We start from the raw sequence: 16,095 nt of genomic DNA on the forward strand, positions 1-16,095 counted from the left end.
GATGGTTATGAGGTCCACATTTTGGACTACTATAGAATGAGCCTAAATTTGGCACATGTCATTATCAACCTCCATATTCTAGAAAAGGTCACAAAATAGATTTGAAGGATTTTTTTTTAGATATCTATGATACAAATAAGGTATATAGAAATATAATTATAAAGGCAGTAATAAATACCTCAAAATTTGATGATATATATCATAGGGCCAAACATACTATTTGACTTATGATGTTCATTAGGTTTACAAGATATTCTAACTAGAACCAATTTGATGAAGTCCTCAGTATACCCCCTAACTAAGATATAGAAGGAAAGGGGGAAGAAGGTGAATGCTCCTATTTTCAAGAAGGCATATTCTCCAACACCTAAAGAAGTCACAAGTCATGCTAGGGAGGTGACTATACAACACTCTCCTAAAGTTTTGAAGGAACAAAAGGGTGAAGATGATAGGAATAAAGTTGTTGCTACAACTACATCTCCTACAACTTAGAAACCACTAATGTAGTTAACTATTTCTCCTTCTTCTTTAGGATAAGATCCAATAAATGCTTTTCTAATTGCAGATACTACAATGAATGTTCCCTCCTCCTTTGAGAAGAAAAATGTTGAACCCTTTAAGATTAAGACAACAAAGCCAAAAGGCCCATAGCTGCAAAAGAAAGTACACAAGAGATTGAAGAAGAAATATTATGTCATGGATTCAACTTTGAAAACATTAGAGGAAGGAGAGGAACTTGAGAAAGAAGAGGTTCCACTTATTTTCTTAATGAGGTCTACCATTATGAGAATCCAAAGGCTCAATTTAGTAGATCCCTCTTGAGAGGATATTTTTGAACTCCCATAAGGAGGTTCAAGTCAGGTTGCCTCACATGTGGAAATTCTAAAATTAGACTCAACAACCACGTAAGAGAAGGAAATTTATGATCCCTTTGGGTCGGATGATTTTGAGATATCATATTTTGAAGCCATATCCAAATTCAAGGAGTCCTCTTAGGAGCCTCAATTTGACTTGGGTACAAAAGACATCTCCTTGCAAATATTCCTTCAAAATAGATATCTAGGCAGGGATGAGAGTGAATATGAAGATATTCCTTCAAAATAGTTCAGTTCCTTCATAGATAGAAACACACGTGTCTATATTGGTAGAAATCAACTTTCCTTAAGAACTAGGGGTTCTTCCAAAGATTGAATGGACGATCAAACACATCACATTTCTACCAAGATTAACCATCACAAAGTTACCTCTAAAATAAAAATAATAATCCCATTAATGTTAGCATCCTATAGTTGTAGCCTTTACTATAAACATCCTAGAAACTTATAAATAAGTCATTTTTCTCTTTTGTTTTTCATCCATGACAATCAATCTTAGCCTTCACATACTATTATCTTATATCATCATACAATATTGAAGTTTTGGAGCTAATGAAATATTACTGAATTTTTTTATTTTTTTATTTTTTTGATATTTAAAGCTCCTTTTCTAGAGTCCTTATGAGATTTCCCCTTTGTAACTCTATTTGTTTATTCCCTTTTTCTATCATATTTTCCATTTCACTTTTTCTTTTCTCATTAGGTTTTCTCCATTCAATAGGTCCTTATTTCTTAATAGATCTATTTCTTTATTCCCTCTTCCTACCATATTTTCCATTTCACTTATCCTTTTCCCATTAGGTTTTCTCCATTCAATAGATCCTTATTTCTTAATAGATTTATCCTTGAAAAGTCTATAAATTCAATAATTATTTTATTATCTATAGTTTCACATTTTATAAAATATATTATATCGAAAATCAAATTTCATTCCATTAAAAATAACTAGAGCTATGAACGAAACACCCTTCTTTAGTCTGCGATGAGATTGCTAAATATAAATTACGTTTCAAATGCATCCAAACATTTTGTTTTACTATTTTTTGGGTCCACTTCCAAATGCATCCAAACAGTTTGTTTTAGTATTCTTTTATCCTAATTATAATTTGTAACCTCTTGAATTCCTTCTCATTTTCACTATATTTAAATCTCTGCCTATAATATTAAGTCAACTCCGATTTCTTATATTTATTCCGACAGTAGGTACTCAATGACAGGACTCATTCAATTTAATATTATTTCAGTTCATCTACTTTATTATTATTTCAACACACTCTCTTTATTTTAATGCAGTTCATTTAGAACAATCCATCTTACACGCCTCTTACAAACAGCATGGTCGAAACCTATCAGAGCTGACAAGTAACACGCAATTGACATCAGATACGAGTTTGCATCAAGCTATGAAGTTCTAAATCAACAAGGAAAATTGTGGTCACCAAATGTTACTCAATGAGTGGAAATTTAGAATCTTTACATATAAATTTCCATGTTTGTGGACTGTCGTTATACACGAATTGACCTTGATTATTAAATGAATCACTCAAACGAAATATCTACATTAAAAAATCAGAGACTTTTGTGGATTTCAAGAACGGATGCATTCCTCCCTAACTCTCCAATGCACATTTGTGCCATTCAATCCACCGGACTGAAAAGAAGTCCAATCTTCAAGAGCTTCTGTGAGATCATGAACCTTGGCCTTCAATCCCTTGCAACAATTTGCATGCATTGTGCACACCACACTCAAATCCGTGCCAGATTCGCAAAACCCACTAAAATACTGTGTATCAAGGAAGCGTGGTCGCAGATCTAGTCTAGAAATATTGGCAGACAACTTTATATCATTCCACACATCTTGGTCATTCAAGGAAGGCCTACTCTCCGTCCAATTGTTCCACATCTCCACCATTTCAACAGTCCTGTTGTTCGAACGGAGCAACATGAATCCAGTGTTCTCCCAATTTCCCATTTCATACGGATCACCAAAATATCTGTCGGTTGACATTTCAAAATCTGCATCTGTTGAAAATCTCTGAAATGGGTTTCTAAACCACAGTATATCTGAATCCTGTGCAAGAACGGAACTTTACCAAGTTAACTGCAAAATTAAAATTTAAAAAGCCCAAATAAATCAGTGTATCAATTGATTTCAGAAAAGGAAAGAAAAGTAACTCACGGAGAAAAGAAAATGGTAGCCTCTGCGTAGCACATTGGTGAGAAAGAGGATTTTAGAGCGCATCATCTTCAAGTAATCCTCCGTCATGTAGAATGTCTCGCCTGAGAAATCAACTCCTGCAGTCTTCAATCGATAGCAGTGCGGATGAATTTGTGTGCAGGCGTTGAATGCCTTTTCATCATGTGCAACCACCAGCAGATTGTCTAACAGTGGTTTTGTTCCTTTCCCAATTTCAAAGCTCTTCATAAACAACTCAAAAATTCCACCAGGCTTCATCCACGCTATGTTTACTGTGGTTATTATCACCGTCTTGTTCGCCATGGAAGCCCTGCCCAGAGCCAATGCCAGCTCGTCCTGTTTAACATAATTCAACAAAATTGTTAAGAAAGTCACTGTAATTCGTTATTCAAAACATTGCCCCTGTTTCAAAGAATGAAATTTGTTCTCAGATTGTGACTTACGGTATTGTGATTTTTCAGCTTTCCTCGAAATGTGAAGACATTGGAGGTGAGCGGTTGTGGTTTATTGGAGAGCAGAACGAGGAAAAACAAAACACAGCAGAGGATTCCCAAAATCTTTTCTCTGTTGCTGACATCCATATCAGCCATGAAATCTCTTTTACTCTTCTCAGATTTCTTTGCTGATCCACTTTTCCCGGCTTAGGTGGGTTTAAGAGAAATCAGAAAGAAACATCTCGAAGGCACAGATGTACATGCGGTTGTAGTTTGAATCATTCGTATTTTACAATAGAATAGTGTTATACATATTTGATATTTTGTAATGCCCACTCAACATTGGGGCGTACATGTTGGCGGTAGTCGGTAGTTAACTTTTGTCATTAAAAGCAGACGTCCAGCAACGTCCTTAATAAATTACATAGCAGACACTCTGCCGTTCCAGCCACTCACGTTTTTAATATATGTAATATTATATTTAATATAGTGTAAAATGTGTTGTGTGTAGAAAGTTCTCATACCTTCTATAAATAGAGGTCTTATGTAATGCATTTGTGCAAGATAGTAAGACAATAAAATCAGTGTTATTTCTGTATATTTGTCTCTCTTTGCCTTCAAATTGATATCAGAGCATGAAGAGTTGGGCCTAGGAGCAGTGAATGGAGCTTCTAATATTTTCTTAATTGCAGATCATTATCAGCTTCTAAAGTTGGAGACTAGTGGCTGCCAAGATCGAGAGAAGAGAAGATCCCAGTTTAATGTTTGAAGAAGGTATGAGCTGATTTCTTGGAGTGAAGTCTAATGTTAAAAAAAAAAAAAAATTGTTAAAAGGGGAAAATAAGCATTATAATGTTGTTTGTTTAAGCTATATGTCATTGGCTTAGACTTGTTTGGTGGATTTGCTTTGTAAAGCAAAGTTTAAAATTGTAAGGTGCAGTTGTAACTGTGTATTAATATGGCTTCAGGAAGTAGTATAGCTCAACCACAAATTCCAATATTTTCTGGTAAAAATTATGAATTTTGGGCTATAAAAATGAAGACACTATTTTGTTTTCAAGGCATATGAGATCTTATTGAAAAGGGTTTTATTGAACCACAAGATGAGTCTACATTAACACAAGATGAAAAGGATAAATTACAAGATAACAGGAAAAAGGATGCTAAAGCGTTGTTTCTAATTCAACAATCTTTAGATGAATCAATTTTTCCTAAGGTTTGTGCTGCTAAAAAGTCTAAAATTGCATGGGATATTTTAGAAACAGCATATCAAGGGACATCAAAAGTTAAGATTGCTAAATTGCAAACTTTAAGGCGTGATTTTGAAAATTTGTGTATGAAAGATTCAGACTCAGTTGATCAATTTCTAAATCAAGTAATGAATGTGGTTAATCAAATTAGATCATATGGTGATGATTTGACAGATCAAAAAGTTGTTGAAAAGATACTTCGTTGTTTGCCTAGAAAATTTGATGCCATTGTTGTTGCCATTGAAGAATCTAAAGATTTGACAATACTATCTATTGATGAATTGATGGGCTCACTTTTATCTCATGAATCAAGAATGAACAAAAATAAAAATTCTTCTTTGGAGAATGCATTTAGATCGCAGGTATCTTTTGGCAGAGGAAGAGGAAGATCAAACTACAAAGGAAGAGGAAGAGGTAGAAGCATAGATGGACGTAGAAGTCCAAATCAAGAAGAGAGAACAAATCAATCCATTTAGAGTTCTAATAGAGGACGTGGCAGAAGTTCATTCCAACACCCATCATTAAGGTTTGATAAATCTCGAATTCAGTGTCATTATTGTAAGAGATTTGGTCATATTGCAAGTGAATGTAGAAAGAAACAAGAGGATATTGAAAAGAATGGTGCTAATTACTCAGATGTATCTGATAACAATTCAGGAAGTTTATTTATAACTTGTAATGTTGCTCAAGAAAGCTCTAGTGATATATGGTTCCTAGATAGTGGATGTAGTAACCATATGACTGGAAATAAAGATTTGTTTGCTAGCTTGGATGATTCTATAAAATCTGAAGTAAAGCTAGGAAATGATAGTAAAGTCTCTGTAATGGGAAAAGGTGTTATAAATGTCTTGACAAAAAATGGAGGAAAAAGATATATTCCTGATGTGTATTTTGTGCCTGGATTAAAACACAATCTCATGAGTGTTGGTTAACTAGTACAAAAGGGTTACAAAGTTTCTTTTGATAATGATGTTTGCACAATCTTGGATAGAAATCCTAGTGGCAGGTTAATTGCAAGGGTCAACATGACACAAAATCGAATGTTCCCCCTCCAGATTCATTGCATTCAAGGAGGAAAAGAAGTTAGTTTCAAGACAGTATACTCAGATTAGTCGTGGCTATGGCATTTGAGGTATGGTCATCTTCATTTTGATGCTTTAAGCTTATTACAAAAAAAGAATATGGTGAAAGGATTGCCTCAAATATTGAAACCACCAAGTTCATGTGAAAGTTGTATTTTGGCAAAACAACATAGAGAAAGCTTCCCAGTAGGAGGTTCATATAGAGCAAGAGCACCATTGGAATTAGTTCACACTGATATATGTGGACCTATGCAAACTCCATCTTTAGGAGGAAGTATATATTTCCTAACATTTATTGATGATTTTAGTAGGAAGATTTGGATATACTTTCTCAAACAAAAAAGTGAAGCTTTTGAAAAGTTCAAGGATTTCAAAAATTTGGTTGAAAAACAAAGTGGTCACTACATCAAGGTATTGTGATCTGATAGAGGTGGTGAATTCAGTTCTAATGATTTTCTAGAATTTTGCAGATTTCATGGAATTAAGAAGCAGTTTACCACAAGGTACACACCACAACAAAATGGTGTAGCAGAAAGGAAGAATAGAACCATAATGGAAATGGCAAGGAGTATGTTGAAGGCCAAAAATCTATCCAATGAGTTTTGGGCAGAAGCAGTAGCATGTGTTGTATACATTTTGAACAGGAGTCCTACAAAGAGTGTTAAGAACACAATTCCACAAGAAGCATGGAATGGTAAGAAACATACAGTATCCCATTTTAGAGTTTTTGGCTGTGTTGCTTATTCATTAGTTCCATCTGAATTGAGAAAGAAATTGGATGATAAAAGTGAAAAATGCATCTTTATTGGCTATAGTGAAGAATCAAAGGCTTATAGATTGTATAATCCCGTTTCAAAGAAATTGATCATTAGCAGGGATGTTAAATTTGAAGAAGAAGATTCATGGCATGAAAATGATAACAAACAAGTCATAAGAGGAGCACCAATATTACAAGGTGATGATGAATTAAAGGAACAAGGGACTCAATCAACACCCAATACTCCACCAAGGAACTTTGCGCAAGGTGCCTCACCTCCAAGTTCAAATGTAAGTGATAAATCTGATTCAACATTCTCAACAACAGGTTACAAAGGTAAGAAGACAAGAAGCTTAAAAGAAATATATGATCAAGAAGAAGAGAATGTAGATATTTACTCAAATTTTGCTTTATTTTCTTGTGATCCATTGTATTTTGATGAAGCAATTAAAAAAGATAAATGGATCAAGGCAATGGATGAAGAAATTGACTCTATTGAAAGAAATAACACATGGGAATTAATGGATTTACCTAAAGGAAAAGAATGTATAGGAGTCAAATGGGTTTACAAAACTAAATTTGATGAAAAAGGTGAAATTGTTAAGCACAAGGCAAGACTAGTTGCTAAAGGTTTTTCACAACAATATGGAGTTGATTATAATGAAACATTTGCTCCAGTTGCTAGACTTGACACAGTTCGAACTATTTTAGCAATAGCAGCACAAAATGATTGGAAAGTGTATCAAATGGATGTAAAATCAGCTTTTTTGAATGGTTTTCTTGATGAAGAGGTATATATTAAACAACCACCTGGTTATGAGGTTAGTGGGCATGAAAAAAAAGTATATAAACTAAACAAGGCACTTTATGGTTTGAAACAAGCTCCTAGGGCTTGGTATAAGAGGATTGATTCATACATGATAAGTAATCAATTCAATAGAAGTAACAATGAGCCCACGTTATATGTTAAGACTAATAAGGAAGGTCAGATTTTGATTGTATGCTTGTATGTTGATGACTTAATGTTCACTGGAAATCTATCAGTAGACATGTTCAAGTCAAAAATGATGAAAGAATTTGAAATGACAGATTTGGGGTTGATGAGATATTTCTTAGGTATTGAAGTTATTCAATGTGACAAAGGTATCTTCATTTGTCAATCCAAGTATATAAAGGATGTTTTAAAGAGATTTAAAATGATGAATTCCAATCCAGTGTCAACTCCAGTTGCAACAGGAACAAAACTTAGTAAGGAAGAAAATGGCTCAAATGTTGATCCAACTATGTTTAAAAGACTTGTTGGAAGTTTAATGTATATGACAGCTACAAGACTAGACATCATGTATAGTGTCAGTTTAATCTCAAGGTTCATGGAATCACCACAAAATTCTCATTGGCAAGTTGGAAAAAAGATATTGAGATATATTGTAGGAACAATGGGATATGGAATTCTATATTCCAAAGCTAACAATTTTGGTTTGATTGGTTATACTGACAGTGATTTTGCAAGTAGCATTGATGACAGGAAGAGCACTTCTAGATATATCTTTCACCTTGGATCAGGAGTTGTATCATGGGCATCAAAGAAGCAACCTATAGTGGCAATCTCATCAGTTGAAGCAGAATATGTAGCTGCCACTTCCACAGCATGTCAAGCAGTATGGATGCACCGAATTTTGCTTGATCTTCACCATCATCAGGAGGAACCAACACCAATTCTTTGTGATAACAAATCAACAATAGCTTTATCTAAAAATCATGTATTTCATAAGAGGAGCAAACATATTGATACAAGGTACCCCTTCATCAGAGAATTGGTCAACAATGGAGAAATCTACCTTGAGTTCTGCAAATCTGAAGATCAATTGGCAGATATATTCACTAAGCCATTACCAAAGAATAACTTTGAATATCTGCGAGAGAAATTGGGTATTACTGATGCAAAATTTGTTAATGACAAAAATTAAGGGGGAGTGTTGGCGGTAGTCGGTAGTTAACTTTTGTCATTAAAAGTAGACGTCCAACCCACAACTCTGCCGTCCAGCACCATCCTTAATAAATTACATAGCAGACACTCTGCCGTTCCAACCACCCACGTTTTTAATATATGTAATATTATATTTAATATAGTGTAAAATGTGTAAAATGTGTTGTGTGTAGAAAGTTCTCATACCCTCTATAAATAGAGGTCTTATGTAATACATTTGTGCAAAACAGTAAGGCAATAAAATCAGTGTTATTTCTATGTATTTGTCTCTCTTTGCCCTCAGTACAAAGTCAATGTCACCATTTCATCAAAGTAATTAATTATAACTAATAATATTAAGACTTCTTCACCTTACATTATTAGATTTGGTCGAAATTCACCGATATTTCCGTTTCATACAGTTATTCTGAAACATCATTTAATTTCACAGTTAAATATTTGACATTGTAATAAGGTTGAGATCTAAAACAGTGAATTGAATAAAGTACTGTTTTAAGTAAAATGTTTCAGAATATACAAAATTTACTAATATTATATAACTTTTGGTTGCTTAACAAGCAAGTTATTGAAAATAGAATCGATAACAATCAAAGTCGATGAAATTTCCAATTAATTCTCTTACGTAGACTGTGCGGCATCGACTTCAATTATTTACAGGAGCGGAGAAATTACCAAAAATAAATTATGTTTGAATAGAAGCTCTTCAAGACTGGAACTCCTTTCGATCTAGTGGATTGAATAGCACAAATGTGCATTGGAGAGTAAGGGAGGAATGCAGACGTCCTTGGCTAGCAACAACACGCTACTTATAAAATATGAACTTGTATTCAAATCTATTCTAACCTATTCTTTCTGGTCCTTGTTCTTCACAACAGCTCTAATATTTTAATACATGATTATATATATATATATATATTATTGTTCTCAAAATATTGAGGAGGGGAAAAAGATTGTTATTGTCTTATGTTAATAAATTAGCGTATCTTTTTTATTGATTTATATAATTTTAATATTAGGAAACAAAGATCAATTATGGGCTTTATTGTTGTCAAATCTCTTACAATTATGCTATATGTCATTGGGTATTTGTTGTGAAATCCCTTACAATTATGCTATATGTTATTGGGTATGCCACTTGAAAGGAGCTGTAAATGCCACATCTTGAATAATTTTAAGAGAAGAAGCTAATTTCTTTTGAATATATTGTCATTAAATACACTACTAGAAATCAAGATCTTTGAACTTATTTAAAACTATTATGTTTCTTTAATTTTGATAGAACACATAGAAATAACTAATATGCTTAAGGAAAATAAATTGACAAAATTATCTTAAAAAGGAGAAATGGGAGTAACGTATTTTTCACAAAAATAGAAAAAATACAACCATAGGGAACTTAGAGTTGGAAGGAGGAAGGAATCATCTAGGACATTAGTGCATTGCTTAAGTATTTTCACATTCAATTGTCATATGTATGAACAACATACAAAATAACATAAAATGTGAAGATTCAATCCTAGCGCTCAACAAACCTACAAAACTCTAGATAAATTAAACATGCCAACAAATTAATTATAACAAAAAATACATACAACCTAAACAAATTCAATAAGTAAATGTATATGGTTTAAATTAATAGTATAAATAAATCTAAACATACAAAATAACTTGAAAACATATCTACACATGAGTGTTGTCAAAATACTTGCAACCACAAAGGAGAGGTTGTGCATCCACAACTCACACCCTATTTTGGCCACTTGGTCTTATTGGGACACACTTTTTCGCTTTCACTTTTCTTTTGTTTGCTTGGTTCTAGTCATTCTAGTGTTGAGTGAGTCTAATTGTGGGCTTTTATGCTTCCAATAGTTTGACACTTGAGTGATTAGAGTTTTAACATTTTTCTTGTCTCCCTTCTTTTCTTCTCTTTTTCCTTTCTTTTCCTTGTTTTTTGTTTTTTCTGAGTGTATAAGGGTAGCTTCAAACTTTTGGGATGCAAGGTAGATATTCCTTCCTCACAACTCTAAAACTTTCAAGCCCAAAAGTCAGAATTCACACTAATCCTTATTCAGGGGCAAGGCATGGGTTTGGGGTTAGTCAGAGGTCCTTAGAACCCCTATGCTCTGACACCTTGATGTTCCAACCTCTCCTTTGGAATTGGGGTAATGTTAGGCCAAAGGATTGGTGAGGCTATGAAAGGCCATTGGTCATTCATTTTCTCACAAAACATGTGAGATTCTTTATATTTTTCTTAAGCCCTACTTGATTGAGTGATCACCATAACCTTTACCAACAAAGATTACCACCTATTCTACATAACCTTATGCTTCGAGGTTGTTTATTGCTATGTGATTTTTGGTTTATTTTGCTCCCTCACCTTTGTTAGAGTTTTTCTTTTCATTTATTTTATTTGTGTATCTTAAGATTTAGGGTTTACTTGGGGTTTGTATTTTCTTTAAATTTTCTTTTTGTTTTTTTTCCTTTTTCCCCCTATTTTCTTGAGTAGAATAAGTTTCACTATTTTATGCTCTAATGTGTCAAATAAGCTATAGTAACCAATTGCTAATTCTATGAGGTCTTGGGGTTTCTAAATCTTTGATCCCCACAATCAGCTAGTAACCCTTTTTTTAGAAACATGCAAAGTAGCTTAGAGTTTCATGACATGACATCAAGGCATCAAGATTTTGTGTTCATTGATCCCCAAAAGGTAGATTTGGGTTCTCATCATATATCTCTATGAAATGTGCATTAACTAAAAATCATTGGGCAACTGTGATGCTGAAAATGGGAGTCAGGGGGTTCAAGGTCCCCAAAATCTTGACATGCCTTGTGTTTTTAGTGGTATTAACTAATCAATCAGGGTGTTGGGCTTCCAAGAACCCTAATCCTCAAAAGGAGAGTGAGGGTCCCTCAAGCCTCCAACCTTGATAATCACTAATATTGTCTTATGTATAGATTAGGGTTTCACTATGTCAAGAATCCTTGTACCCCACACCTCAAAACCATGAAATATGGTTTGCATACTTTTTTATCATTTTATTGAGTCTTTTGATAATTTCTATGTTTTTTTGATATGTTTTTTTTAAACCTCTACTCTCAAGTCTTAGGTGTTTAGTTTAGTTTCTACAAATTAAATGCAAAGTTTTTTTCTTAGTTAGTTTTGGATTTCAATAAAGCATGTTGTTGTTTTTTTGATTATAAGCTGATCAAAAATACTTATAGTCCTTAGAATGAAGTACAAATTCCTTGATTATGACCCACCTTGAATGTTAGGTAATCTCTACAACAATATTATAACACTCACATCAATTATATGGGTTTCAATGAATTCACTAAAATATTACTCACCCCAGTACTATAATATTTGATCCTTCTTCTGTGGTCCATCCTAGGATAGAATGTGTAGTAGGTCTCTTGGTGTCTATCCAATCCCCATATCTCATCATGGGAGTTGCATAACATTACACTCCAATAAAGAGGAGAGTTAAGAACAAGAAAGGGGATGATGTGCTAGATATCAAGTAAGATGTTATAGAAGATGTATTCCATAGTGCCATAGTCCCCCAACAAATCAATGAGTAACTATATTCTTTTAAAGGGATAAGGGTTTCTATCAATGTCACTCCAATGTTGAGAAAAAACTCAATTAGAATTATAGATGGCAAGGTTTTGAAGAAGGAAAATTTAGAAAAACTGAACCCACACATGACTTATTAAATGGAAGACATGAAGAAGCACATCACTGTTAGAGTAAATAATTATTATTTATGCTTTTACTTAAGTTTACTTAGGTTAATGCATTTAGTTATTAGTTGTAGTTTAGGAGTTGTTGACAACATGTGAGTTTGTTCTTATCTAAGTCATACTTATCTTCTCACCTTGATCGAGGATATCCCACCTTATGTGGACGTATGCTTAGTTGTTAACCTTATCTCCTAACACTTTCTAGCTTGTTCTACAAGCTTCCTAGAGGACTTTATATTCGGGCTCTCCTATTGTAATTTCATATCTTTTGCATAGCAATACATTTTCCATTGTTAAAATATTTTCTCTTAGTCTGTTTAGTTTCTCCAAGCTCCACCCTTCCTTCTTTGGTTTCCCTTCAATAGGCTATTTGCATGTAGGTGATAGTGGTGAGCTTTGAAGTTGGCTTTCATCAACTTCTACATGGTATTAAAGCCTCCTTGCTGCTTTTAGGCTGAAGGATTTTTGAAGCTGCAATTCAGAGACACAAACCCTAGTTTGTTTGTGGTTTTTTCCTTCAATCTAAGGGAAGAGCATTTTTTCATAGCACTTTGGGCTTAAACAGATGTTGCCATTGAGTTTAGAAGGTTCGTTACAGTCAGGGTCTATATAAAATTTGTCCATTTTGGCGACAGTTGCTGCAAGAGGCAAATTTTTTTTCACCTGTCAAGTCATATGTATTGTACAAATGATATTTTGAAGAAAAAAATTTAATTTCGGTAGTAGCACCCAATAGCCACCCAACAGCCACCATGACACTGCCACCACGACACCTGTGCTCAGCCTAGGGTCCACTACCGCTAGCAAAGCTACCACTACAGTAGCCTAGCCAACTAGCCACCCCCACTAGTGGAGATGCCCAGACCGCTGCCCCTGTGACCACCCACATGCTGCCACTAAGTGGTCCCTGCCAGCTCTATAGTCTAGTGCATAGTTGGCACGTTCTATGTGTGAAACTTTGTAGGTGCCACGTGGCCCATGCTATGTCACCAGATCTACCATACTACCACATGGATGCCATGTAGCACTACCATGTGGCAATCTTGTTTTTCCATGATGACCGCTGATGTCAACATTGCATCAACACTCCTATAAGGTCTCCAAGTCATTTTTTGACCTACTCATGGTTTTTTGGCCATAACTTGAGCATACGAAGGTATTTTTTTTATCTAAAAGAAGTGCCAAAAAGTTGGTTCCAAGATGGAGACATCGGTGTAGGTATTTTGTGGTTTTGATTTAGTTTTATTATCTATTTTTGTAGTTAAAGTCATATGTTCTGTTTATCACTCCGGCAAGCATATCTTTTACGTCCCATCTCCATTTTTTGAAAACGTTAAATTTTTGGAAAGCTGGTTCTATCATGTTTTCAAAAAATTTGTCATTTCCCTTAGATTCTAGCCCATGCTCTTTCTATCATGTTTTTGAAATTTTTGCTTTATGGTGGATATCATGGGTGTTCTAGGTCTAAGGATCATTTTCATGGCGTGTGATCTTTTGTTTTGGGTTGTACTATCTTTTGCATTAGCTTTTTTTTTCTTTCTGATCATTATTGATATCATTTGTAAGCATCTTTATGCAAACACGCTCAGATAAAGTGCCACTCTTGCATTTTGGGTTCATGAACATTGTTTTGCGACATTGTACTCACACTATTTTATAAAGCACCATGGGGGGTTAGTTGTTGCCATTTTTGTGCCCTCTTCTTTTTTCAAGTGAGTGTCCCTTCCAAAACATTAGCTCCATGATGTGTTGGTGATAGGTGCCTTTATAGGTGTTTGTGCGCCTCTCTCTCTCTCATTGTTCTTGGTTCTTTGTGCAAAGGATTTTGGCCCACTTTTTTAGTTGCCTATCACCTCACCCTATCTACATTAAGGGGAGTTATTCTATTGTTTCTAATGCTTCCTTGGTTTGATGGTTTGATAATGTGAGCTATGTATTTAGTATTTGATCCTATATACTAGGCGATTGTAGTGGCTAGCTACCTATGTATTTCAATGAGATGGATCATCTACCATATAGACACTCTTAGTTTGTGTGTTCTATTTTCCATGGAGATTCTTCAAATCAACAGTTTTTTTTTGACAGGGTTTTTGGCTTCTTCATGCTTCAGTGATGCTCTTCATGATCTTCTCTTGTTCCTATTTTCTAGGACATTCCTCTAGTTGGAGGTTTCTTTAGTCCTTCACTAGGTTTTCAGTTACCTCTTTTTGGGGGAGGATTTTTCCCATGTGGTATTCTTTCTTTCCCCATTTTTAGAGGTTACATTTCTTTGCATTTGTACATGGGTACCTAACATGGCCTCGTTCCTGAGACCCATTTTGCATTTCATCTTAGCTGTTGTGAGCTTAAGTGCATTCCCCTAAGTTGCACTTAAGTAGAGGTGTTAGAGTAAATAATTATTATTTATGCTTTTACTTAAGTTTACTTAGGTTAATGCATTTAGTTATTAGTTGTAGTTTAGGAGTTTCTAACAACATCGGAGTTCGTTCCTATCTAAGTCATACTTATCTTCTCACCTTGATTAAGGATATCCCACCTTTGTGGATATATGCCTAGTTGTCAACCTTACCTCCTAGCATTTTCTAGCTTGTTCTACAAGCTTCCTAGAGGCCTTTATATTCAAGCTCTCCTATTGTAATTTCATATCTTTTGCATAGCAATATTATATAGCAATAAATTTTTCATTGTTGCATTATTTTCTCTCAGTCCATTTAGTTTCTCCAAGCTCCACCCTCCCCTCTTTGGTTTCCCTTCAACATGTTATTTGCATAAAGTGATCTTGGAAGTTGTGAAGTTGGCTTTCATCAACTTCTAAAATTACTATTGTAGGCACAATATTTGGGGTAACTCAAGCCAAGAAACTTGAGACATGGATTGTATTATTAATTAAGACCATAAGAGAAGGTAGATAAGGATTGATTGGGGTCAAATCATAAGTGGAATTTTGGAATAGTTACAATGATTCAAGACTGATCATAGGTTTTAAATGACTTTATACATAGTGTACCTTCTGAAAACCCATGAAAACTATTTAGGATTATTCAAGAAATGATCTCCTCATGATTCTAAGGCCTATGTATACATGGTCTGACCTTAGATAGTTTACAAGGATAAGTTTCCAATTGATTGCCAAGAGTTCAAAATTGTCAATCATGCTTTTGCATTTGCACTCATCTACTCCTTTGAGGAATATTTGGCCAAGTAAATAATAGAAGAAGTCACAACATAGAACAATAAGGCTAAAATATTTATAAATTTATAAAATTTCACATAACTCGTGGTGGTTGGTTGTGGGTCTTGCAATTAAATAAACATCTTAGGTACCATTGATAGGTTGATTCTGATGGAGTTATGTTGGTAGTTGTCAAACACTTGAAACATCATCATGACAAAAAATAAGATATTTTTTTAGTTACCAATTTCAATTGGATCTCATTCTGCTCAAAATATTATGGATGCAAACTCAATTTTCCTATAGCACATCTAATGAGTGGTGGATGCAATACCAATAAAGAGATGGAAGTTTGATTTGATTGTAACTTTCAACAAGGTAATGTGTTCTTATTTAGGCATGAGCCCCATGTCGAGGATCATTAAATGATGTACATAGATGATTATGAGTTCTACATTTTGGACTACTATAGAATGAGTCTAAACTTGGCACAAGTTATTATCAACCTCCATATTCTAGAAATGGTCACAAAAATATATTTAAAGGATTTTTTATAGATATCTATGATACAAATAAGGTATATAGAAATAAAATTAT

General features: G+C 34.2%; 1 protein-coding gene across 1 annotated transcript; it reads right to left on the reverse strand.

The window, feature by feature from the left end:
• Positions 1–2,463: 2,463 nt before the first annotated feature.
• LOC149572562 (uncharacterized protein At4g15970-like) lies at positions 2,464–3,663 on the reverse strand. Its single transcript, XM_089811722.1, has 3 exons — positions 3,516–3,663; positions 3,055–3,408; positions 2,464–2,946 (listed from the first exon to the last, which is right to left on the reverse strand). Exons 1-3 carry the CDS (start codon positions 3,660–3,662, stop codon positions 2,464–2,466), a joined length of 984 nt encoding a protein of 327 aa, XP_089667848.1. The 5' UTR covers position 3,663.
• Between the last annotated feature and the right edge of the window lie 12,432 nt (positions 3,664–16,095).

Source organism: Cupressus sempervirens, chromosome 2, assembly GCF_028749045.1.
Source record: "Cupressus sempervirens isolate cs-2001-9-10 chromosome 2, ASM2874904v1, whole genome shotgun sequence".
Taxonomy (NCBI): Eukaryota; Viridiplantae; Streptophyta; class Pinopsida; order Cupressales; family Cupressaceae; genus Cupressus; species Cupressus sempervirens.